Here is a 27,576-nt window from a genome sequence, read left to right as displayed (position 1 = left end):
GCTGCCTCTAGTGTGGTTTGAGAGGATTAGGGATTGCGGTCAGCAGAGTTCCCACGTCTCAGAGCTCGTTCTATGTTTTTGGGTTATTGTCAGGTCACAATGTGCTCTGACCTCTATGTCCATTGTGGTACTGAATTACCTTATCATAACAATAGAGGATGTGTCCTGTGTGGTGTAGTATATAGAGGATGTGTCCTGTGTGGTGTAGTATATAGAGGATGTGTCCCGTGTGGTATAGTATATAGAGGATGTGTCCCGTGTGGTGTAGTATATTGAGGATGTGTCCTGTGTGGTGTAGTATATAGAGGATGTGTCCTGTGTGGTGTAGTATATAGAGGATGTGTCCTGTGTGGTGCAGTATATTGAGGATGTGTCCTGTGTGGTGTAGTATATAGAGGATGTGTCCCGTGTGGCGTAGTATATATAGAGGCTCTGTCATCTCTCCTGTGGTGTAGAATATAGAGGATGTGTGCCGGGTGGTGTAGTATATAGAGGATGTGTCCTGTGTGGTGTAGTATATAGAGGATGTGTCTCGTGTGGTGTAGTATATAGAGGATGTATCCCATGTGGTGCAGTATATTGAGGATGTGTCCCGTGTGGCGTAGTATATATAGAGGCTCTGTCATCTCTCCTGTGGTGTAGTATATAGAGGAGTTATATGCCCAAAGAAAAGGCTGTGCGGCTCTGTGGATGGGTGCACGAATAGGATTCCACTCTGCAATAATGTAAAAATAGATTCGGCACTCCAAAATAGATGCAAGAAAAATGTGAACACTTTATTAGTACAGGTACATCCACTACATAAAGGGTTTGACGTTTCGGCCAATTACACGACCTTCATCAAAATAGTGGGACCTTTATAGAATGAGTGTGTCAAGGCACTGTGGATATGCACAACTGTGCAGTGAGTATGGCGCCATACTCCTGTCCAATACTGTGTAAGCAGAGCACCACATGAAGACCCTCCACAGGTCGCGATCCATCATGGGTCACCGATGTGTTGGCATGACAACTGGAGGTCTCCTGGAGACCTCTATGGTTGTCAGTGCCGGCTTGCTGTGAGCGCCACCCAGTGGTCTGCGCTCATAGCAAGTGATTGAATCTACTATATAAAGGCGATCTGATCATCGCCACCATGTAAGAGTCGATCGGGCAACGACAGCTTCTAGTCTCCCATGGACACTATCGAAGCATGACAAAAGTAAAAAGAAAATGTTTTTAAAAATATAAAAAAAATAAAAAAAATATAAAAGTTCAAATCACCCCCCTTTCGCTCCATTCAAAATAAAACAATCAAAATAAAATCAAACATATACATATTTGGTATCGCCGCTTTCAGAATCGTCAGATCTAGCAATTATAAAAAGGATTAACCTGATCGTTAAACGGCGTAGCGAGAAAAAAGTCAAAACGCCATCATTACGTTTTTTTGGTCGCCGCGACATTGCATTAAAATGCAATAACGGGCAATCAAAAGATCGTAACTGCACCAAACTGGTATCACTAAAAACATCAGCTCGGCATGCAAAAAATAAGCCCTCACCGAACCCAATACCACGAAAAATGGAGACACTATGGGTATCGGAAAATGGCAGGTCAGTTTTAGTCTTTAGTGAACCTAATAAAAAAGCCAAACAAAAAACAAGTGTGGGATTGCACTTTTTTGCAATTTCACCGCACTTCGAATTTTTTTCCTGTTTTCTATTACAGGACATCGTAAAACCAATGATGTCGTTTAAAAGTACAACTCACCCCACAAAAAAACAAGCCCTCACACGGCCATTTTGACTGAAAAAAGTTATGGCTCTGGAAAGAAGGTGAGTGAAAAAAAAACGCAAAACCGAAAAAAGCCCCGGGGGTTAAGGGGTTAGGAATGGTGGTCTATTTTGTCTGGTTTTGACAACTTCATGACATCCATTTTTACATTCACAATTAAAAAATATAAAATATCTAATAGAGTTTCCTATGGAATCTTTGTAATGCATTTATTAAAAGTGGATGCCGTATAGCTGGTGTTTGTATGACATTCATTTTTTGTGCATGCATTGAAATTCAAAGGCAAGTCTCATCCAACAACAGATAAGACTAGCGCCTGCTGCATTTTATTTTCTTACACACAGTCAGTCCATGTATGTGAACTACCACTTTGATTAACATTGATCAGAGTGCTGTCCGTGTGTGGTTTGTTTTTGCATAAAAACAGAGCATAGACCAAAAAGTGAACTCAGTCCCATTATCCTTATAGTTTTCATCTTCTTAATATATTGAAAGTATTCTATTATATAGCACTGTGTACGTACAATTGCTCATTTTATCTTTCTACCCAGTTAATTCTTCAATTTTCTATTAGGTCTATGATATCACGTGGTTAAAAACAGGCTAGCTCTATGTAGAAAAAGAAAGTATCTTTCCTGTATGAGTTATCCCCCTCTTCAAGTCCTGACCCAACTGTTCCACTCCTCCCCATTGCCAGAGACTTTGCAATGAAGTAGAATTGTAGTTCTAATGATGATTCATGCAAGGGAAATAGACCTCCTGCTTCTACATAGCGCTTAGAAGGATTCAGCTTGTCTGTTTTTAATCACATGATGTCACAGACCTAATAGAAAAGAGAAGAATTAACTGGGTAGAAAGGCAAAATTATCATTTGTCAGTACACAGTGTCACATGATGTCACAGACCTAATAGAAACGAGAAGAATTAATTGGGTAGAAAGGCAAAATTAGCAATTGTCAGTACACAGTGACATATAATGTGAAAAAACAATAAAGTAGAGATTTATATTGCTGGTTTATATCATGCAAGTAGCTTACTCTCTGTGTGATATGCTAGGCATTGTATGTGACCTCTTGGTCGCGTTACCAATATTTTGCGCCAAACATTTCGTGCAACTTTAGGGCATTGGGCACTTTTATTCTGCTTACACCACCTCTTGGCTGATTTACTTTACAGAGAAGTTTTTGGAACATTTGAAGCAGAATTCCGGCACATTTTGCTTACTAAATCAGCATCAATAATTTTATTAGAAAGGCAAACATTTTCCTAATCCCAGACAACCTGTTATACTGGATAACTGAACAGATACAATGTAAAAATCTGCTACTTTATTCTTTTAAGACAACTCTGCATTAAAGCTAATAACTTCACATTTATGGGCATTCAGTTAAACTTAGTCACGTTTATCACTGTCTTTGAATGACTTAAACACGAATGTTTTGTGATCTGTAATGATTTCCACATAATTAACATTTCAAAAGGCATAAATCGATGGACTGTGAGCATATGCTGATAAAAACAGGGATCAAAAGAATCAATATTATTTGGTATTTTGATCCCAAAGGTGCGTATTCCATCATGATTTTCTGGTGTTAGCCCTGCTCTCTTCAGACACATTCCAAGATAAGCATCATCAATTGGAATTAATGGGATGTACTGAGATTCCTTGTGTATAGAGAAGGCTGTGAAGCTGGACATAAGAATGCCTCCACCACCACAGTAGGGGTCATATGAGTCAGCGGGAAAAATTTCTTTTGAGACATAATATTTGCTGTTCTTCTCACGGATTAGGGGCATCCCTTCATTCAGTGCCCCAACAAAGAGATGGCTCTTCATGCCTGTTATTTCTGTACTTTGCAGATACGTTATAACATTTAATGTATGGACAAACACATCATCATCTCCATTAAATATAAACTGAGCACTTGGACACTTTTGTTCAAGCCAATGGTGGAAAAGGACTTGCTTTAAGGTTAAATTATAGAAAGAGTCTTCAAAATTCCACTGCACAATATCTTGAAATATTTCACTCTCTGTGGACAGCAACTGCAACATCCGTTTTGTTTGCTCTTTATCCCTTGGGACACCACTAAGAAAGATTCTTTTCACTTTTGCGCCATTGTAAGTCTTTTCTTCTCCCCAAGTTCTCCTGATAGCCTCACGACGCTCATAATTTCCAGGGGCAGTTTTAATGGCTAGCAAAAGAAAAACATCTTCATTATCAGGTCCACCACACTTCATGGGAGCGTCAAGCAGCAATGGAAAGGCTCTACAATGACGATAAACCAGAAAGTCTTTAAAATTTTGTGTTTCGCTATTAAAAGTTGACATGTTGTAAACAGAAATGTTTTCTGTACATATGACCTGTGGTAATTCTGTAGGAGCTGGATACGGATAAGGAATAGGCACATCTTCTGGATCTCTTTCATTAGGAACTTTAGGGTTGTTTGATACGAAAAGGAAGTGCAGTAGAATGACACCAACTGTTAATCCAAAAAGTAGTTGGCAACATTGTTTTATCCTGTATTTTTTGGAAAGGCTTGGCATCTGAAAATTATGCAGAAAAAAATATACATTAGTATAATAACATTATCTGTGATATGATCTATTGTACTAAATAAGGATCATGAGTGTCCACAATATTACGGTGTTGTGGTCATTCCTCTTAGATCTATGTTGTGCAATGCAGTAAGCCCTATTTCATATTTGCCACAGTGTGGTGACATTCTAGCACCGGTATTACAGCCTCCCAATATGGAGACAGTTTACAATAATTAGATTTTTTGTGTGTGTGCTAAACTGAAATATAGGCGGTCAAATTATTGCAGAGATAATACAGACCCAAAGGCAGAAAGTTTCACTAAAAAACACTTATACTTATAACATAAATTGCTGAAAGATCCACCTTTATACAACATCCTAAATATTCTGGATTGTCTGGAGGTGCAGTAGGCATGTTCACCAGTAAAAATTAGATTTATGATACTACATTGTCATAGAAAATATTAAAAATCCTTGAGGTACCTAATGCCTCCCCTTCAGGGCCGGCGTCAGCACCCGGCGCACCTGGGCAAATGCCAGGGCCCTAGAGAGAGAGGGGGCCCACTCATGCTATCATAGATACAGCTGGGAGAGCAGAGCAGGAGAACATGCTCTCTCCGCCCACAAAGTCACTGCTGGCTGCGTTCTCTTAACCCCTATGTGCCAGCTCTGACACAAGCATCTTCTCACTCAGTCAGTGCAGCCAGGCAGGCACATAGGGGTTAAGAGAACGCAGCCAGTGTGACTGTTTGTGGGCGGAGAGAGCCCCTGGCTGGCTGCAGTGCTGAACTTATTATCAGGCAGATTCCGGAGGAGCTCCATCCTACCAGTGCCTGAGTGAGTGCAAACTAAAGTATCCAGCAGTGGTTGGACTTGTGGCTCAGTCTGCTGCTGTCTGTCTCCGCTGCCTAAAAATGTGGGTGATGTCTGGAGGAGGAGATGGTGGAGAGCAGCCTGCAACCTGCAGCCGCCCAGCTCACCTAGAACCCCAGAATACATGCATTCCTCACCAACCTGCACCAGTGGGGTAGGAAGAAGCTTAACCCCTTCCCATCTGTATGAAGGTTATTGCTGAACCTTAAAGATAACAATCCGACCCGCATAAATGGGGTTAACCAGATGCCAGGAGGAAGGGGAGCTGCTGCCATGGATAAAACTGAGCTGTGGGCTGTATGTTGGGGCCCTGTGGCCCCAGGCTGGTGACTGGAGGGACTCTGCCCAGTGCTGGCATGTGGGTGATTTCTGCATCTCAGCTTCTCTCCTCTACATCACACTGTGCAGTCACAGCAACATTGGTTGTCTCTGTCCAGGTCCCAGCAGCTGCCACTGCTCCCACCAAGGACATGGCATCACTTAACCCTTCCCCTGCGGCCACCGGCAACAAATCCACATTATTCCTTGATTAAATCAGGTTCCAACCCAATAGAGGAGCAGACATTTCCTGCTGCCATTAGGGTCCGGGAGGGGGTGACATTGGCTGCCCTGCTACTCTGTAGTGGGGGGTGACAAGTGTAACATGGGGTAACGATGACGGAGAAATGCACAGGATAATAGTGAGCGCGACAGAGGGCAGTGTATGGTATGGAGCAGTCAGGGGGTGGGCTGCAGGATCCCCCCATACTGTACATGACTGCTCGGGACAGGGAGGCGTTTAATGAGCTTCTAATGACGGGGCACTAATTGGGTCATTAGGGTTTGTGGAAAGGATTCAGTATCAGGTCCCTCATTAATGCCCGAGCTGCCTGTTACTTTGTAGCACAGATCTGTTGGGGCCGCAAAACCAAACAACGTTGTTTATGTAGAAAAGTCTTTGTTTCATAGAAAAACTCAAAACAGAAAAGCACCTCTCCTGTATATATACACTGCACAGCACCTTTCCTCCTGTATATATACACTGCACAGCACCTCTCCTGTATATATACACTGCACAGCACCTTTCCTCCTGTATATATACACTGCACAGCACCTCTCCTGTATATATACACTGCACAGCACCTTTCCTCCTGTATATATACACTGCACAGCACCTCTCCTGTATATAACACAGCACAGTACCTTTCCTCCTGTATATATACACTGCACAGCACCTCTCCTGTATATATACACTGCACAGCACCTTTCCTCCTGTATATATACACTGCACAGCACCTCTCCTGTATATATACACTGCAGAATTTACAATAGCTGTCACTCATGTAAGAAGTGAAATCTGGCATTGTGCTATACATTTCTCTGCCGTATCTGGGCATCATAAATCGGGGTATGTGTTAAAGGGGGTAGGGGGGCCCACTGAGACTCTTTCGCCCGGGGCCCTCGAAAACCTGGAGCCGGCCCTGCTCCCCTTCCTTCTTTTTCTTTCATGTACCATTTGTCATGACAAGATAGGAGCGTGCACTCCATGCTGAGTTTATGTAAAATGGCGGTTTACAAAGCTGTGAAGCCACTTAATTAAAATGCGAGGATTCTTCTGATGTCTAAAGGTACCGTCACATTAAGCGACGCTGCAGCGATCTAGACAACGATGCCGATCGCTGCAGCGTCGCTGTTTGGTCGCTGGAGAGCTGTCACACAGACAGCTCTCCAGCGACCAACGATCCCGAAGTCCCCGGGTAACCAGGGTAAACATCGAGTTACTAAGCGCAGGGCCACGCTTAGTAACCCGATGTTTACCCTGGTTACCATTGTAAAAGTAAAAAAAAAATCGTTAACGATATCGTTATGAGTGACGGTACCTTAAGTGACTGAAGACAATGTGTATTGTCCCCACAGGGAGAGAAAAGAAAAGACTACTAGATTGAAGTGGATCAAAGAAAATATGACACCTTTACACATAGCTGTGGGAGGAAATATGGAATATTTGAATTTCTATCCATCCGATATTAATGAGACGTATATTGTTGGCACCGGGATAACTCGAAAATCATACACATATTTTATCATAATCATATCCCCTTCCAAAAGGTCCCAAATCCAGAGGGGCCATATAACTACCAGAAACTAGGCCATGCTTGGTCTCTGAGCGTAAATAAAATCCCGATACAAAAGATGACACCAGTCTCAAACTTCTGCAATCATCTTATGTGGAGTTATTAGATAAATTTGGATTTCCTAAAATTATGACTGGCTGAGTCCGGCCCACAACCGGGACCTTGTGGGGTCATAGTAGAGGGGTGTGTGGGTGGGACTCAGGGTCTGATAAAAGATCGATCCCATTTATCATCAGTGTTCGTACAAGAGAGTTACATATCCTGTGTATGTAGGGACCCCGTTTGACGGCCAAATCGAAGCGCTCTCCTTCAGCTAAACTGAATCGTCTCTGCGATCGGTGTAGTAAGTTTTCCTGTTTATCCCTTTTACTTAATGTAACTGCTTATGCTGTATTGTTTTGTTCCCCTTGTAAAATCAGAAGATGAACCCCCCCACCAGGGCCTAGTGCAGCCATTCTTTTTTTTGGGTGCGGCAGTTGGGAGAGCCTGTGAGAATTTGCAACCAATTACTGTGGGCAGCACCATTACTGTTGGGCTTAAGGACACTGGCGCAGTACATACTCTAGTGCACCCTGAGTTTGTGTTACCGGAGGAACTCATTCCTGGGAAGACCCTGATTGTCACCGGTTTTGGGGGTGTCCGCTGTCTCATACCGATGGCCTGGGTTTTTCTAGATTGGAAAGGGGAAGGTGATAAGGGAAGTGGGGGTGTCTGAGAATCTCCCAACAAATGTTTTATTGAGACTTGATCTGGGACGGTTGATTGCCTGATACATCCCTGTCAACCCTCCCAGATCTGATGTGTCATGTCATGGAAGTGTCCATAATGTGAATGTGATGCATAATAAAAATGTGTGTTGTGGTACAGGAGAACTCAGCCACATCATGCTGTGGGGTGATGCTGCTGAGGATACCCTAAAAGCAGCCAGGATAAGTGCTAAGGGCGATGGGAGCAGGCCCGGAGATCATTAATCAGGTGAACCCGTGGAGCTGACCAGTGTCACAATGGATTGTGACATGGCCGATGGTAGCTGCCCCATGATTGGCACATCTCTTGAGGTAATAGGAAGGGATGGGAGAAGCATGGGGATCACAAGGAAGGTGGTCTCGTGCAGCTGATCAATGGCACGATGGACCATGATGTGGCCAGTGGTAGCTGCCTCACAGTTAGCAAAGCCTCTAAGGTAAAAAGGAGGCCAGAGAAGGTGTTACCTCCAGCACATCTGGGGTGTGGGAAGGTATGTCCTAGAGCAGGGCAGGGTGAGGGAAATGTGTGTTTCACTGTCTGTCAGGAGGATGGGGAAACGGCACCCCTAGCCTGTCAGAGGGGTGGGAAAATTGCACCCAGAGTCTGTCAAAGTGGTGGGCAAGTGTGTCCCACGGTCTGTTGGCCAAATAGGAGAATGTTATCCCCTGGGGAGACAGCCTATCCAGGCGCTGTCACCCGCGGCCCGAGAGCCCATAATGCAGGAAACATCCTGTCTTCTGGACTCTCATAACCTAGTGGGGTAAGAGGACCTGTGATTTACCCAGAACAGGTCACGAGGGGGTTCTTTGTAAAATATTTAGTATATTTTTCGTAAACAGGTACCTTCCTTTGGATTAAGTATCAAATTTAATAGTTCTGGTCCTTCTGTTCTGTAAACTACACCTCGAAATGATAGCTATCGTTAATGGTGTCTAATCGACCAAAACAGGTTCGTGGTGGTGGCGAATAGTCTGGGGTTATCAGAGAGTTAGCTGTGACTGTACCGGGGTGTGTACACATATTCCATGTGTTGGAATCTGGAGGTGTATATGCCGTACGCTCAGCGCTAATTTTCCGATAGCAGGCCTAGTGGTGCAAATAGGCTGCGCCCGTCTCCTTTGATCGTCGGCCAATTGTGCAATTGTCCGGACGATAGGAGGCAGCAGAGAGCTGTTCGCTCCAAAGATCACAGCGGGTGGTACTCGTGACCTTCCTGGCCTGTGATATCAGGGATTTGTGGGATTAAGAAAGTCTTGACAAATATTTGGGATCCCTGACATACATGAACATGAAAACTGGCTTACTTGCCCTGTGCCTGCCACATCGACAAGATAGCTTCTCACACTACACAAACAATGCATGGTCTGTAGGTAAAAAATTATTTTTTTTGTTCTTACCAATTTTCATAAAGGCTGCATTATTTGTTATAACTGTACAGATTAATGGATCTAACATTGCATACTTTCAGTTGTTACAGAAATACAGATGGTGTCCACAAACAAGTAGCTGTTTTTAGGTCAGTTTCTGCGTGAAATTCGTATGTCGCTATGCTGCGGTGCGTGTCCATTCATTCTAACCCAAGCAGTCAGAGAGCAGCAGCATACTCAAGTACAGAATGAAGAAGGTGAGGTTTTGAGGCAATGGCAGTAGCTATAATTATAGAGACAACTAAAGGAGAAATTAAAACATTTATTACAGTCGCTTTTACATTCTACAGTGCATGAACATTTTCCAGGTACCCGACATAGAGTGACTGCAGACTAGAACCACAAGCCTGAACCACAAGCCTTTAACTACTTTTGAACTAACCCTATAAAGGAATGTAACACTTAAAGAGTAATTAAGCCTTTTCTTTTAATAATTTTGTCCAGCAAGGTTAAAAGAAGACACAAGTTCATGAAGTTCAACGTATGACCAAACATGTTGATCCAGAAGAAGGCAAAATCCCCAACTCCTTATCAACTGCCCATAGGCAATCAGTCTGATTTTAGCTCCTCTGCCCCTGTTCCGATGCTCACATCATCAATTGTATTTGCGTCTTATAGAGGAAATGCTGGTAACAGGCACTTTGTTTTTAATGCTTCACTGGCACTACTTCCCTGGCACTGCTTCCCTGTGTGCCTCTGTCCGGGAGTCACTGTGCTGAATGCCGACAGCCAGAGAGAAGCACTGGGTGGCCATAAGCGCAAATAGTACATTGTTTTGTTTATGTTTAATTGCACCCTCCAGGGAGACAAGTACTAGAGCTCTAAGCAAGTGCCTACCCGTCGTCCTGGCCCTGCCTATGGTGAATTCTGAAGAGACAAGTTGAGCATCACTCTCTATCCAGCATACAGGCTGTAAAAGAAGTCATTCTTGAAGAATGAAAAACAATTTAATTTTAGTAATACTAAAGAACTTGTAATGAAAGTTATGCTACTTTCATGTTATGGGTTAAAAAAATGTTCTTTTAAACTTAATTCTTGAATTTTGATCTCGTTTTATTCCACTTTTTGTTTGACGGTGTTCATTGAAAAATATTTTTGCACTTTTTGATATATTTTTTAAAATATATTTTTTCACTTTGTTACATTGTCCTGTCCTGGGACATCACTGTATAATGTCAGATCGCTCATCTTGCGGCCGGGGGTCTCCATGGAGACCATCAGGACAGTGCAATCGCATCGCATTGTCCTGATGGAAGCGCGCAGGGAACTCATTCCATGCGCGATGCTCCTCTATGTCGCTGTCACTACTGATAACCACATCAGAGGGGTTAAATGCCCACAATCGGTACTAGTACCGATCATGGGTGTTGCGGGGTGTCAACTCTCACACAGAACTGACACCCGCACCCAATCGCCATGGAGCTCAGCGTGAGTCCGCGCAATCAGTGTGCCGTACATGTACTGTTTGCGGGAACGCATCTCCCACAAAGCAGTACATGTACGGCTCATGTCAGGAAGGGGTTACATGATAATTTTTCTTGGCACAGCTAGATTTACACTATATGCACTAAGGTATTAGAGCACACCAATTAATCAAGGAATTGAGATGTTTCATTCAGTCCCATTTCCAGAGTTATACAAAATCCAGCCCCTCGCCATACAGTCTGCCTTTACAAACATTTCTGAAAGAATAGCTCAGCCAAAACTGAGTTCCAGAATTCAGTTGGTGCTCCTTTCCTTCCAAGCCCTGCCTTGTGCTTGAACAGTAGTTTTCCTCCACACGTGTCAGTGTACTCAGGAGGAATTGCGCAACAAATTGTACGGTTCATTTTTTACTGTTACCCTTAAATTTGGGGCAAAACCAACATTTTTTGGGGGGAATTTTTTTTTTCATTTTCACGACTCAGCATTATAAAATAAGTTCTTTGAGGGGTGTAGTTTCTAAAAGGAGGTCACTTGTTGGGATTTTCCTCTGTGGTCACTGCGACAGAGCTTGAACTGCCATGACCTTATCACTTGCATTCTCCCATGGTCCTGTGGGCACAGGAGTTCATGCCATTAGTGAGCACAGACTCAGTGACATTACCACTAGTTACTGAGCCTGTGCCCGCTGTTTCTCATTCATTCCCCAGTAGTTTACAGCCAGAACAGTCCCATCTTAGCACTGCTCCGGTTGTAATCTGTACATTCTCCAGATATGGATTACTGCGTGGGACTGAACGCCGGGCAGGTATTGTATATTGTTGGTTTATTATTTTTATTTTTTACAGGAGATCGAGGGCGTTGCTTGGATTTGCAGTATAATAAAGATGGCAAAACTGTATGGTGTATTATTTCATTAAAATACTTTATTCTTACTGTGTGGTGTTTATTTAACCCTCTACAAACTATAGGATTAGTAATGGATAGGTGTCTTATTGACACGTCTCCATTACTAAGCCGGGCTTAATGTCACCTTACAATAGGAAGGTGACATTAACCCCCTATTACCCACTTGCCACCGCTACAGGGCAAGTGGGACGAACCGGGCAAAGCTCCAGAATTGGCACATCTAATAGATGCACCTTTTCTGGGCAGCTGTGGGCTGCTGTTTGTAGGCTTGGGGGGCCCATATCCATGGGCCCTTACCAACCTCAGAATAGCAACCCACACCTGTGAGTTCTGCTTGGTTAGTTTAAAAACATAGAGGGACCCCACGTTGGCAGAGCAGGGGAGAATGAATGAGAGCCGCATTCAGCGCCAGCCGCCGGGGAACAGCGGCTTACAGTAGCGCTACTTCCCCGGTGGCCATCCGTGCACACGGAGGACAGTGTGCACTATTCTCCGTGTGCACGTGTGTGGCATGTTTTGCGGCCCGTGTGTCTGGGTGAAAACAGACATGTCCGCGTGTTTTGCACACGGACACGCAGTCCGTGGAAACACACTGACATGTGCACAGATCCATTCACTTGAATGGGTCCACGTGTGTCAGTATCTCCGGTACGTGAGATAACTGTCACCACACGTATCGGAGACACTAATGTGTGAAAGGGGCCTAACATGAAGTACAATGTGTCACAATAAACAATCTCAGAATGGATCCTTTGAAGTGTTCCAGGGGTAATACATTGGGATCATGGGATTGTCTCTCTTTTTATGCAACCTAAACTATTATTTGCCTTTGTCACTGCTGCTTGACATTGAGTACTGCTGCTCTGCTTTCTTGTAGCCAGAATACCTAAGTCCTTCTCCTGTTCTGCTCCTGTTTTGTAATTCCTAGTATTTTTCAATTTTTTGCATATGCAGCAATAGGATTACTACGTCCTAGGTGCATTACTCCACATTTATAATTTTCATTTGCCAAGTGTTTGCCCATGCTGATGTCTTATCCAGATCATTCTGTTTTATTATACAATCAATCTCAGTTTTTATTATCCTATATACAGCAGTTTTGTGTCATCAACAAAGACTGATACTTTACTTTCAATTCCATCCACAAAGTGATTAACCTCTTCACGCCAGGGCCATTTTCCATTTTTGCGCTTATGGTTTTTGCTCCCCTTCTTCTCAAAGTCATAACTTTTTTCAATCAATATGGCCACGAGGGCTTGTTTTTGTGGGACTTTGAATGACACCATTAATTTTACCATGTACTGGAAAACAGTGTGGCGAAAGTGCAAAAAAAGTGCAATTCCACAATTTGTTTTTCTTTTTTACCATGTTCACTAAATGCTAAAACTGTCCTGCCATTATGATTCTCCAGGTCATTACAAGTTCGTATATTCCAAGCATGTCTATGTTATTTTTTATTTACAGTGGGTATGGCATAGAGTTTGCTAAAAAACACATGAAGGACTCCCAGATTATGAGAAATAAGATTCTCTGGTCTGACGAGACGAAGATAGATCTTTTAGGTGATAAATCTAAGTGGGAAGCTACCCGACAGAAGCCTCTCCTCACTGTAAGACATATGAAAGCCTGCATAGAGTTTGCTAAAAAACACATGAAGGACTCCCAGCAGGGCCGGCGTCAGCACCCGGTGCACCCGGGCAAGTGCCGGGACCCTGGTGAGACGGGAGGGGGGGGGGGGGCGTGGGGGGTTTTGGCCATAACAGTAAGACACTGATGCCGACACTGATGCGCATCATGCGCTCCTGGGGCCCCCGAAGCCAGACTACATCCCTCCCTGTGCTAGTGTGCTTGACTGTCACTACATAGTCATCTCCCAGCCTGGACTCGGAGGCGGAGCTGGAGCTGAAATCCCCGGCAGCAGGAGGTGCGGCACTCAGAGCTCTGGGGGTCGGGACTGACGCTGAACCGCTGCAATAATACTCACCATGGGGATACGAAGAGTCACTTCCGGGCCGGCGGTCGTCACTTCTGGGTGAGAGTGAGGACGAGCTCGTCATCCTACATTCTTGCTCACACACAGATCGTTGTGACACAGCGGGTCTGGGTCCACCGTCCAGGTCCAGCTCGGCAGCGAGCAGCAGTCAGTGCATGTGACGGGTGCACCCTATGTCCACAATGGTCAGGGGCAACGGCGATGGCGTGGCTCGTGAGTGACGACTGTGACGTGACAGTGAAAGTGAAGCAGTGAGTCTTCCTTCCTGCCTGGTCTGACCAAAAGCATTGCTGGGGGAATGCAGCCTGCCTGAGACTTGTAGTCCCACACAAAACAGACCTACAGTATGGCATCTGAGTGATGCTGGGACTGTAGACTATATACAGTATAACATGGCTGGCTATGCAATATACAATGTGGGCTGCCTGTGTTATACACTACGTGGGCTGCCTGTGTTATATACTACGTCGGCTGCCTGTGTTATATACTATGTGGGCTGCCTGTGTTATATACTATGTGGGCTGTGTTATACTACATCACGGGGCCGTGTTATATACTACGTGGCTGTTATACTACGTCACGGGGCTGTGTTATATACTATGTGGCTGTGCTATATACTACGTGGCTTTGCTATATACTATGTGGCTGTGCTATATACTATGTGGCTGTGCTGTATACTATGTGGCTGTGTTATATACTACATTACTGTGTTATCTTCTACGTGGGCTGTGTTATCTTCTATGTGGGCTGTGTTATATACTACGTGACTGTGCTATATGCTACGTGGCTGTGCTATATACTATGTGGCTGTACTATATATTATGTGGCTGTGCTATATACTACGTGGCTGTGCTATATGCTACCCATTTTGAACTTTTACAAATGTTCTACGTTAATACTTTCTAATGTTTACTTTAAAAAAAAAATTTCCATTAAAAAATTGTCATATTCAATGTATGCAGTTTTTTCTTTGCAGCAAGTTCAGCTAACAATAAAATGCCTACCGGTAACTGATGAAGAGGAAGTAGGTCATAAAAATTGGCATATAAGGAGTTGACTTATATAAAGCCCCTCTGCTGTATGGTATTGTAGAATTTACAATAGCTGTCACTCATGTAAGAAGTGAAATCTGGCATTGTACTATACCTATATTTCTCTGCTGTATCTGTGCACCATGAATCGTGGAATGTGTTAAAGTAGGGGGGGCCCACTGAGACTCTTTTGCCCGGGGCCCTCAAAAACCTGGAGCCGGCCCTGACTCCCAGACTATAAGAAATAAGATTCTCTCATAATATTCATGAACCTTTGTCGCAATATTGATAGACCGTCATTTCAATTTAAAGGTAAAATGCTCTTAAGGTTGAATTATAGCACATGGTTAATGATTTTAGATCTCCTTTTGAATAGTTAAGGGAATAGCATCCTTTTTCACATAGAAGACAAAAGGAATATCGCCACACAGGTTTATTTAGAAATTTAATATACTTTTCGTTCAAAAGTGTTTACAATGGAAAACATCATTCCAATATGCATTTGTTTGTTGACGACCTGATTTGTAATGAATAATTATATGCAACTTATATCAATAAACATGATTTACACAAAAGATTCACTGGTCTGATGAGATGAAGATAGTCCTAGTCACGCGACCGGACGTCATCATCGCAGGTCCTACGCTCAATGCATTCTTAGGAACGGAGGCAGACGCTTGCACCGCTGAGAGCCAGGGTCCGTCGGAGGGGTGAGTATATCCATATTTTTTATTTTTATTATTTATTTTTTACATGAATATGGATCCCAGGGCCTGAAGGAGAGTCTCCTCTCCTCCAGACCCTGGGAACCATACGCATATGGAAAAGTTGGGGGTCGTCTCATACGGCCAGTCATCTTATACACCACAAAATATGGTATATATATATATATATATATATATATATAATGTGATGCAGTCCTTTAGCCGGGGCCAGGGTCATATCAGTCCAGTGTCTGTATGATCTCACATCAGTAAATCCAAGATGGTAAACATGAAAATCCCATTAGAAAACCTTTTATTAAAAAAATAAAAGATGAGGCTGAATATCCATGATAAATAGCCAGACAGAAGAAAATAGAAACAGCCAGTAGGTGCATATAGAAAGTTACATATGGGTGTAGGCTCCTGAACATATGCTCAAGTCTAGACAACAACACCCCAAAGGAGGAGAAGGAATTGGTAATATTATATCTCCCTCTCTTTCTTCTGGTTCCCTCCTTTCCGTTTCCCTCTTTGGGATCTTGTTCATTCAGGGAACTATACTCATACACTGGCCTCTATACACACTCACTATCTGTTTCTATTTTATTCTACTTAGCTCTTTGTCATATATATCAGAGCTGTGCAAATAGCAGCCCACAGAAAGGAACGGACAGAGACCAGAATCTAAGGAGTGGGAACTATTGCGGGGTCCATTATACAGCGTGGGAGCTAATGTGGGGGTCATTATACAGCATGGGAGCTAATGTAGGGGTCATTATACAGTGTGGGAGCTAATGTGGGGTCATTATACAGTGTGGGAGATAATGCCACTCGCATTATACAGTGTGGGAACTAATGCAGGGTCATTATACAGCATGGGAGCTAATGAGAGGTGTTATGAACTGGTGGTTTAGGAGCAACATGGGACGAGCTCTGAAGGAGGTGGTACCTGTACTGACCGCAGTCCCTAAGCTCAACACAACACTAGAAGTAGCCGTGGGATGCTCCTGTCACTCCCTAGGCACCTCGTCACAGCCTGAGAATTAACTACCCCTAAAGATAGAAACAGGAAAACTATCTTGCCTCAGAGAAAATCCCCAAAGGATAGATAGCCCCCCACAAGTAATGACTGCGAGTGGAGAGGGAAAAGACATACACAGAATGAAACCAGGATGTAGCACAGGAGGCCAGTCTAGCTAGATAAATAGGACAGGATAGAATACTGTGTGGTCAGTATTAAAAACTACAAAAATCCACACAGAGTTTACAAAAATCTCCACACCTGACTAAAGGTGTGGAGGGTAACTCTGCTTCCCAGAGCTTCCAGCTTAACTGAATTAATCCATACTGACAAGCTGGACAAAACATAGAATGCACAAAACGAATAAGTCCACAACATGTGGACAGAAAAGAGCAAAGCAAGGACTTATCTTTGCTGAACTGGTCAGGATATCAGGGAAATCCAAGCAAAGATGTGAATCCAACCAGGAACCATTGACAAGTGGCACTGGCTGAAGGGAAGAGCCAGGCATAAATAGCCGAGCAGAAAGACAATCAGTGGAAGCAACTGCAGACTGCTAAATCCAAGGAGCAGCCATTCCACTTAAAACCACCGGAGGGAGCCCAAGAGCAGAACTCACAAAAGTGCCACTTACAACCACCGGAGGGAGCCCAAGAGCGGAATTCACAACAGAGAGGGACATTATACAGTGCGGGAGCTAATGTGGGGGTCATTATACAGCGTGGGAGATAATTCTGTTAGGTTGAACAATTAAGAAATGTTCACTTCAGTTGCCTACTCCTGGCCTAATGGATATTGATCAGGTGCGCACTAAAGAAATACACCATACAACACACAGTCAGATGTAAACTCTCCTTGATCAATCTATGGCTCAGCTCCAAGGGCTTTATTTAATCAGAACACAGGTTTATATAACCCCTGTAAGGGGGCTCGGTTACCTCTGAGATGGGAGTGCTCGTATGTATTCCATTGGATAGTGGATTGGGCAATGAGCAAGTCTGTGGGTGGATCCATGAGGTCATCAGGGTGGGTTGGTCCATGAGGTCATCAAGGTGGGCGTCACTGTGGGTGGATCCATGAGGTGATAAGGGTGGGTTGGTCCATGAGGTCATCAAGGTGAGCGTCACTGTGGGTGGATCCACGAGGTCATCAGGGTGGGTTGGTCCATGAGGTCATCAAAATGGGCATCACTGTGGGTGGATCCATGAGGTCATCAGGGTGGGTTGGTCCATGAGGTCATCAAGGTGGGCGTTACTGTGGGTGGATCCATGAGATCATCAGGGTGGGCGTCATCTTGGATATCAGCACTTGGTGTGGTGAAACAGGAAATGGCAGCCATCTTTAGTGTCTCACTTTGATCTGAGAAAGCTTATGTAAGATTAAACAATACATGTTATGGGTTGCTTCTCTCAATCTCTTATGTCTTGAGGTTAATTATTTGATCTTATGGCTCTCCTTAACAATGCCACTCGCATTATACAGTGTGGGAACTAATGCGGGGTCATTATACAGTGTGGGAGTTAATGTTGTGGTCATTATACAGCATGGTAGCTAATGAGAGGGACATTATACATTGTGGGAGCTAATGTGGGGGTCATTATACAGTGTGGGAGCTAATGTGGGGGTCATTATACAGCATGGGAGATAATGCCCCTTGCATTATACAGTGTGGGAACTAATGAGGGGGTCATTATACAGTGTGGAAACTAATGCGGGGGTCATTATACAGCGTCGGAGCTATTGTGGGGGTCATTATACAGCGTGGGAGCTAATGAGAGGGGCATTATACAGTGTGGAAGCTACTGTGGGGGTCATTATACAGTGTGGGGAGCCAATGTGGGGGTCATTATACAGTGTGGGAGATAATGCGAGGGGCATTATACAGTGTGGGAGCTAATACGGGGTCCATTATACAGCCTGGGAGCTAATGGGGGGGGTCATTATACAGTGTGGGAGATAATGCGAGGGCCGTTATATAGTTTGAAGGCTGCTGTTGGGCCATCATACAGTGTAGGGGCCTATATACAGTGTGGGAGCCACTGTGGAGGCCTGTAAAGAATTTGATGCTACTGTGAGGAAACAAAGGAGACATTTTACAATGTAAGGGGCACAGTGATGCAATATGAGGAGCATTGCTTGTGTACCACACAGCAGGTGCAGTAATTGGGGCACATATGGCAGCAGCGGCTCAGTATTTGGGGTATCAGCAGGATGAGGAGTTTGTGCAGGTTGGGAATAGATGGTGATGGCTGGAATATCAGAAGCCAGATGTGTCTTTGTTGTAATCTCTGCAGAAGAGTCCTGGCTGGAGAAGTTGTGTCATTCTGGGCCACATGGAAAAGCTGGGAAAAGTGAACGATTCCATCAGAAAGTATGTCAGCTGTAAGTCACTATCTGTAACTGTGCTGTAATCTCTTGTATGCTTTGTAGGACTGGTATCTACTATTATATGGTCACAATATGGCGGTAATATCAGTGTTGGTCTTCGTGGAGATCTTTTTTAGATACAGCAGGATCATTTACTGAGATTCTTCTATACCCACGATTAGAGTGCGCCACCATAGTTGTAATCAGGGGTTGGGGGCCCACTCAGATGTTTCTCCCCCCCGAGGTGAACCACTAGCTATGCCTATGCGTCTACCTTATTTGAATAGTCCTCAATGGGCAATCCCTATACCAGTGGTGGGGAACCTCAGGCCCCAGGGCCATTTACTGCCCTCGATCACCTTTTATCAGGCCCCCGAGCAAATTCTCAGGGGCCGCATTTTTGGGCAAGGAGCTGTATTTTGACTGACCCAAGCTCATTAATTTCTTCTTGCTCTGTTAGCACACATGCAGTGTTCACTACTGAACATTGAAGGGTATGCAATGAAAGATTACATCCTGAAACCAGTGCCAGAGTCAGGATGTACTTTGTGGGCGGAGTTTGTACGGCCCCCGAAAGATGCTATAAATATATAAATATAAATATCATGTTTTTGTTCAGGGTGCCAACCTCCGCTGGTAGATAGGCTTACATATCAGGCATACAAGTGCAGTGTGAAGGTAGCCAGCACGGTTGGTCATGCGATGATTGTTTCATTGTCTGTTTTTATAGGTATTATTAAAAGTACATTTTTGTTGGATACATCATTGGGATATAAGGTTATACTTTCTTTGCTGGTTTTGATATTTGAGCTGATCCTTTTTGACTTACTTAACATGTTCATCAAATGCTAAAACTGACCTGCCAATATGATTCTCCAGGACAATGAGTTCATAGACACCAAACGTGTCTAGGTTCTTTTTTATATATACAAGAAAAACAGCCGCACTCAAGTCTTGATTTCAATGTAGAAAATTTTTGTTTTTATTCAAGTGCACAGACACCACCAAATAATTTAAAAAAAAAAAATGGCAAGTGATAACGGACAATGAGGTAACGTTTCGACCAGGCACGGTGTTTCTCAAAACCTCGCTGCAAAGACAATATATAAGGGTATGTTTCCACGTGCAGGAAGCGCTGCGTGTCTGACGCTGCATAGAGCCGCAGCGTCAGACACGCAGCGTCCAGATGTTACAGCATAGTGGAGGGGATTTAATGAAATCCCGTCTCCACAATGCGTGGTAACACACACGCGGCGGCCCTGCGACTCTGGACATGCTGCGCGTCTTTTCAGATCGCAGCATGTCCGTATATCTTGCGGCGACGCTGCGTCGCCGCAAGATATAGCACAGGGCCCTATGCGATGCGTGCGATGTTGCCGGATGTGTGCTATGAACACATCCGGCATCATCTCGTCCCAGAAGGGGGCGGGGCTTACCGCAGAGCAGATACCGCCGGCCATCCTGAAAGTGGACACATACCCTAAGTGTGCTGTACAAATATACATGTGACAAAGAAAAAACCTGCAATTCATAAAGAAAAAAAACAAAAAAAAAACAAAACTTCCTATGCAAAACCGCAAAACATATAAAACTACAACACTACAAAAAATCTATATACACATATATATATATATATACACTGTAGCGTGGCTAAAGGTCATCTGATTAATGGACGGTATGTATCGCAGAGGTGGGTGGCCCTGTGATGGAAGCCTGGGTATGTTTTGCTCAAGCAGATCTACTGCTGAGGGATTTGTTTACATTGGGAAGGCTTCCAGGTGATTGGAGAGATGGGTGGGTTCAGTCACCTACAAATCCACCCTAAGAGGCGTGTTTGAATACCTTAGGCTACGTTCACATTAGCGTTGCGCCGCCGTGCGTCGGCGACGCAACGCGCGACGCACGCTAAAACGCACGCAAACGCGCGCAAAAACGCACGCGTTTTGCGACGCGTGCGTCGTTTTCCGACGAAAATCGGACGCACAGAAAATGCTACATGTAGCGTTTCCTTGCGTCCGACGCTAGCGTCGGAAACGACGCACGTGGCGAAAAACGCCACCAAAACGACGCACGCGTCCCCTATGTTAAACATAGGGGCGCGTCGCCGCTGCGTCGCCGCTGCGTCGCCGGCGCAACAGCGACGCACATTGGCGGAACGCCAATGTGAACGTAGCCTTAGATGGTTTTGTGTTGAAGGACCTGTGGTGATGTCACACTCACCTGACTGGCCATGTGACAGGTATCTGGGTGTGGTTACACTTATGTAAAGAGGTGTGTGTAGCCCATGTGGAGAGTGTGTTTGGGAGTCTGCAAGAGTGGACAGACTTCCATGTGTCCTTGCTGGACACTGCAGAGTGGCCTGTGTGTTTTCACGGTTCCAAGTGGGGACAGACGTCCTGAACAGCACACAGAGACCATATTTAGGCTGGAGAGCCTACGTGCTGGACATGGCACAGCCTGTATGCCTACAAGTCTGAGGGAGAGCGGAGCTCTAATATGGACTTTGAGGATTCAACTGTCTGAAGTAAGACTGTTTACCTGTTGTTCCTGTTGCTATGTGGTTTATGGAGCAATAAACCTGTGAACTTTTAATGAAAAGTGCCTCCAAAGTGTCATCCGCCGCAGCTGAGCGAGTACAATCCCTACAACACATACATATACAGCTTGCAACAAATTGAATACGGACTAAATTATGTCCCAGGGCAGCACATAAAGAGCTAAGTGGAAGTCCCCTGGGATCAGGTTTCGTATAGATTTTTTGTAGTGTTGTAGTTTTATATGTTTTGCGGTTTTGCATAGGAAGTTTTTGTTTTTTTTCTTTTTTTCTTTATGAATTGCAGGTTTTTTCTTTGTCACATGTATATTTGTACAGCACACTTATATATTGCATTTGTCTTTGCAGTGAGGTTTTGAGAAAGACCGTGCCTGGACGAAACATTACCTCGTTGTGCGTTATCACTTGCCATTTTCGTTAAAAATTATTTGGTGGTGCCTGTGCACTTGAATAAAAACAAAAATTTTCTACATTGAAATCAAGACTTGAGTGCGGCTGTTTTTCTTGTATATTTAACGTTGGATGTCCAGCCAGCACCTTCCTCATTGAACTTTACAGTGTGCCCATTATATTTTCTTCTGGATTAGGTTCTTTTTTATGCAAGTGGTGAAAAAAAAATTGCATCATATTCCGAGACATGTAGCATCTCCATTTTTCATGATCTGGGGCTGGGTTAGGGCTTATTCTTTGTGTGCTGAGATGAAATTTTTATTGATACCAAGATGACATTTTTATTGATATCATTTTGGTGTAGATACGATGTTTTGATTGCCTGTTATTACATTTTGCTGAAATGCTGCGGCGACCAAAAAAACGTAATTCTGGCGTTTTGACTTTATTTTCTTGCTAAGCCATTTACCGAACGGATTAATTCTTTTTATATATTGATAGATCGGGCGATTCTGAACTCGGCGATACCAAATATTTGTATTTTTTTATTTATTTTTAATTGTTTTATATTGAATGGGGTAAATGGGGGTGATTTAAACCTTCATATTTTTAATTTTTTTAAATATTTTTAAAAGCATTTTTTTTTACTTTTCACTTGCCTCCATGGGAGAGTAGAAGCTGCGATCATCTGATCGCTTGTGTTACACACAGCAGGGCTTCAGAAATGCTCACTTGTAAGCTCATAGCAATCCGGCAATGACAACCACAGGAGTCTGCTGCAGACCCGGGGTTGTCATTCCAACCCATTGGCGACCCGTGGTCATGTGACACGGGTGCCAATGGGCAGGATTAGTGACGCGCTTCTGGCGCGATCGTGTTAAATGCCGCTGTCAGAGATTGACAATGGCATTTAACAGGTTGACAGACGTGGGTGGATTGTGTGGCACCCCAGGACTTCAGGTACCACAGTGGTATTGCCTTCCTGTTGGGGAGGGTGATGCCATGCCTGGAAGCAACAAGGATCCCTTTAACAGGTAACACATACATACAACACTGTTCTGACTCCAGGCCAGAAGAGGGAGCTCTGAACCTGGTTTCAGGGTAGCTTCCCTAGATATATTCTGGCTGGAGGAGGAGTTAGCTAGACAGTCAAGAAGAGAGCTGGAGCTAAGCAGACATGCGGTTCTGCAGATCCTGACAGAGCAGTCTGTAGGAGATTGCGAGGGGAGAGGAGGCAAAGGAGAGGAAAGATACTGGGAGTGGAACTGCAAGAGGGCTCACTCCAGAATTAGCGCAAGAAACTGGAGGCCAGAATTCCGTGGTTGTGGGGGTAACTGAATGCCCCACAGCAGAAACTGGCGGGCAGGAGATTTCAAGTTTCCTGGCCACCATTACACCCGAAGGTACAGCAGCATATAGAGCCCAGAGTCACCACGAGAAGGGACACCTGTAAAAAGGCTTGAGTTGCCTGCCACACGGGTACTGTCCTACAAATAGGACAGAGAGAGAGAGGACCTCAGGCAGCAAGGGACCCACACTACAGCACAGTAAGGAAGGCTTCCAACCCCACCTGGCTAAGGGGGACTCCAAATCGCTTCCAAGCTGGCCAGACCTCACCATCACCTGTTACCGGTACCCTGGACTGTGCTTGCATACTACCAGTAAAAGGTAAAGAGACTGCAACCTTGTGTCCTCCACTTCTTTCTGGCACTACACCATCTATCATCTTTGCCACTTCACCGGGAGGGGAGCCCTGGAGACTAAGCTTCACCTGTGGGAAGCCAAACCATCCCTGCTGCAATAACATCATCCCCAATGGACCTCTTTAAGCAGCGTCTGTCATCCCTGACCAAATACCAAAGGTGGCGTCATGAGCATTCTTTATTTTCTTTCCAAACAACCCCTTTAAAGACCTTTCCTTTAACTTGGACCTCCAGGGCCATGGACCGGGTCACCGCCACCGTGACTACCCCTTTAACGACCACCAGACCCGGCTGCGAATATCCCTAGGCCCGAGCTGGTGTTCCACCTTCACAGAAGTGTGATGCGGGAGACTGTGTTGATGATGTAGGGACATGTCATCCACACAAAGCAAGAAGGAGGACAGCATTGGAAGAAGAAGCGAAGCACCGGACCAAAATTAGCGACACCCCTTGGACCGGACCGCCTCACAGGTGAGTATAATAAAAGGTCTTTTTCTTGTCTTGCAGGTTGGGTTGGGGGCTGATATAAAGCAGTGGTGTATCTAGGAGGGCTCAGCTGGCAGGGAGATGCAGTCGGACGGCCTAATGTAGAGGTCCGAGGTGACTACCCCAGCGGTTGCATTCTGTCTCCCCCGTACTGGGAGCTGGCTGTCCTCTGAGCCAGCTGTCAAGATGCTGGCTAACAGAGTCCAGTGATCAATTGTTCTTGTGTCCCAAAGATTTAGGCTATGTGCACACATTCAGGAAAGTGTGCAGAATTTTCCTGAGCAAATCCAGACTTTTTCCGCAGGAAAACTGCATGCGTTTTTTTTTTTTTTGCAGATTTTTCGCGTTTTTTTCAGAGTTTCCCATCGCAATAATATAGCGGCAAAAAAGCGAAAAATCCACAAAATTAATGAACATGCTGTGTTTTTTTTACCGTGATGCGTTATTTTCACTGAAAAAAAACGCAACATGTGCACAAAAATTGCGGATTGCATTCTATTAATAGGATGCTTAATGGATGCGGGTTTTTTCACAGTTTTATCGCATTTTTATAGTGAAAACACACACAGCCTTATTGTGTGGGGGTGTTATTTCCCGTGTGAGGGGTATTTACTGTGTGGGGGAGATTTATTGTAACGAGACTGGAGATTTACTGTGTTGGGTGGTATTTACTGTGTGAGTGAGATTTAGTGTAACAGGGCTGGGGGAGATTTACTTTATGTGGATAGAAAGTAGTGTAATGGGGTTGGGGGAGATTTACTGTGTGTGGCAGATCTGTATGTGTAGGGGAGATTTAGTGTAACAGGGCTGGGAGAGATTTATTGTGTGGGGGTGATTATTTCCCGTGTGAGGGGTATTTACTGTGTGGGGGAGATTTATTGTAATTAGACTTGACCGCGTATAGCCCATTTGGGATCCTTTCCAACATCACTTCCACTAAACCAGCTACTTGTGACCAAACAAAATTCCGCCACCCCCCAACTTAATGCTAAAAACATAACACGTTAAATTATTTTGGAAAGTTTTGGCCACAGCGGCCAGTTTATTAAGAAACAACAAATAATTATTATAATTATAACAAAAAATATCTGCAAAAACTTGAGGGGAGGGTTCTTGGAGCTAAAAGATCTGGCATCATATATAAATAAAACATCACCAACTCCAAGAACCCCGCCCCCCGCCCCACTTGCCACTGTGACAATGAAAATATCTGGAAAATACAAACCAAATAACATGACCCTAAAAAATTGGTTAACTGACCCCCAAAAAACAATTACACACATCCCAGAAAAAAGAGGGAGGGTGGGTGGGCTTTTCCTGCTGTGTTGTTTCTTGCGAATTGCACTTTCCCGCACTTTTCCCACTCCTTATCGCCCATCCCCAACCCCCAATCTCCTCCCCCATTCCCTTACAGCCAAACCCCACTCAAAGCCTCTTTAAAAAAAAATTGGGGGAAAATCCTCCCATGGCAACGCAGTCATGGGGGCCTCCATCAAGCTGCGCCCATTCCAGCCCCCATCTTGACCGCATATAGCCCATTTGGGATCCTTTCCAACATCACTTCCACTAAACCAGCTACTTGTGACCAAACAAAATTCCGCCACCCCCCAAATTAACGCTAATTATGCAATAAAAACATAACACGTTAAATTCTTTTGGAAAGTTTTGGCCACAGCGGCCAGTTTATTAACAAACAACAAATAATTATTATAATTATAACAAAAAATATCTGCAAAAACTTGAGGGGAGGGTTCTTGGAGCTAAAAGATCTGGCATCATATATATAGGCAAAAAATGCCTTAAACTATTTTAACCACCACTTATTTACCCTCAGCCATGATCACCAGGTCAAGGGCACCATGTAACCCTTTTCAGGGCAGACCAAAAAACCCCAAAGCTCCCAAGGACAATCCCCGTCCAGAACCTGTAACCACAAGCCAGATCAACCCCCATCCAATTGACCTTCCTCCAATAAAACATCACCAACTCCAAGAACCCCGCCCCCCCGCCAACCATGGACAGCCCTGACCCCTCAGGCTCGTGAGTGCCCCACCACAAGCAAAGCCCTTTCGACTCCCTCCTGCAGGGTGAGTGTCCACAAATCAATACCGATATCATTCAGGTGCACGCCATCTTCTCTCCAAAAATTACCGACCCCGGCCTCCAGCTCAAAATGCCTCACTGCAATTCCCCCACTCCTGGATACAAATTTCGACACCGCCCTGTTAAGTTTTATCCTGGCTTTATTAATGCCTTTCAAAGATCGGGCCAACCTCCATTGTTTCCTAGGCACAATATCAGACCACACCGTCATAACCCCCGGATAAGAGACCCATAATCTCAAAAAATCAAAATGGATGTCCCTAATCAATTCCCTAACCGGCTTTGTACCTAGATCATTTCCCCCCATGTGCACCAGTAAAATATCCGGAGCTCTATCCAAATGCGCGGCCTGGGTAAATTCTGGCAACACCCTGTTCCATAACATACCTCGAAAACCCAACCATCGAATCACATCAGTATGTCGGCTAAAACCTAACTGCCTGCCGTCCGGCCTGTCGTGCGCCCGCACCCCAATACACGAACGAATGTCCGAAAATCCAGGCCAAAAATGGAGGACGACCTAAAAAACAGAGCAACAATTACATAGCAGCATAACTCAATACACCCCGAAAAAAAACCCTAACGACGTACGTAAGTCAAGTATCGATTAGAATTCCATCTGCCAATCCGTTTAATCACTTCGGCTCCGAGACCCAAACCATCTGCCTCTGTAGCGGTCCCAATTCTAAAAGAGTGAGACCTGTATGACCCCGAATCGAGTCCCAACTCCAACAAAACCTTTTTCAAAAACCGCCAAAAACTGAAAACGTGACAAGAAGGTCCTGTCTTGGTGACAAAGCAGTGAGCCCGATCTGCTAGACCACAGACTCCAGTACTCCTCCAAACAACGGTGTGGGCACATCAAACATCAATCGACCCTCCCTAAGACCACCCGCTTACCCTTTCCATACCTGTCAGTTTTTGACCACCGAATGAAAAAGGAAATGCCTCCTGCCCAAAATTCAACGTCCTCCACCAACAAACCTCCTGCCCTAATTTTGCTAGGGGACACCAGCTCCCCCAATCTCAACGCCCCAAAGAACGCCCAATAATAAGCCAACCTGAACAGGGAAGCTTCGAAATGAGAAACACAAATTCTCCCAACTACTTCTCCCAACCTAGCTAGCAAACTGAACGAAATGGATCTGCGCTTGTCAACACTAACGTTCCTGCTACGAAAACCCTTCAGAGCCTGAGTTATCAGAAAGTTTTTTGTAATATCGACCGATCCCTGTAGCTTAAAGCCGAAAGCCAATCCTGCCATAAATTTATTCACTTTTGATACTGGCCAGCCCCACTCCTCCGCTTTTCTCACTAAAAACAATACCGCCAGCATCCTGTCACTATTGGAGTCCACCATTGCCCAGACCAGCTTTCCCAGATTACCCAAGCCGATTTGTAAGCTAGCCACGTTG

At 44.5% G+C, this 27,576-nt stretch overlaps 1 protein-coding gene across 2 annotated transcripts in view; it reads right to left on the bottom strand.

Moving 5' to 3' along the window:
• The window catches only part of LOC138649125 (acetylgalactosaminyl-O-glycosyl-glycoprotein beta-1,3-N-acetylglucosaminyltransferase-like), a 207,653-nt gene that overhangs the window by 106,061 nt on the left and 74,016 nt on the right, over positions 1-27,576 (bottom strand). Inside the window, exon 2 of one of the 2 annotated variants that reach the window (XR_011315244.1) lies at positions 2,445-4,323. Coding sequence is in view for 1 of the 2 variants with exons in the window: in XM_069739284.1 (XP_069595385.1) it covers positions 3,160-4,323 (1,164 nt within the window). In the remaining variant the exon portion in view is untranslated. Of the gene's footprint in view, positions 1-751; positions 4,324-27,576 lie in introns of those variants that run through there. The other variant, XM_069739284.1, reaches the window with a different exon arrangement.

The sequence above is a fragment of the Ranitomeya imitator genome, chromosome 1 (assembly GCF_032444005.1).
Source record: "Ranitomeya imitator isolate aRanImi1 chromosome 1, aRanImi1.pri, whole genome shotgun sequence".
In the NCBI taxonomy this organism is placed as follows: domain Eukaryota; kingdom Metazoa; phylum Chordata; class Amphibia; order Anura; family Dendrobatidae; genus Ranitomeya; species Ranitomeya imitator.
The sequence above is the reverse complement of the archived record's forward strand: the minus strand, read 5'-3'. Positions and strand labels throughout refer to the sequence as shown.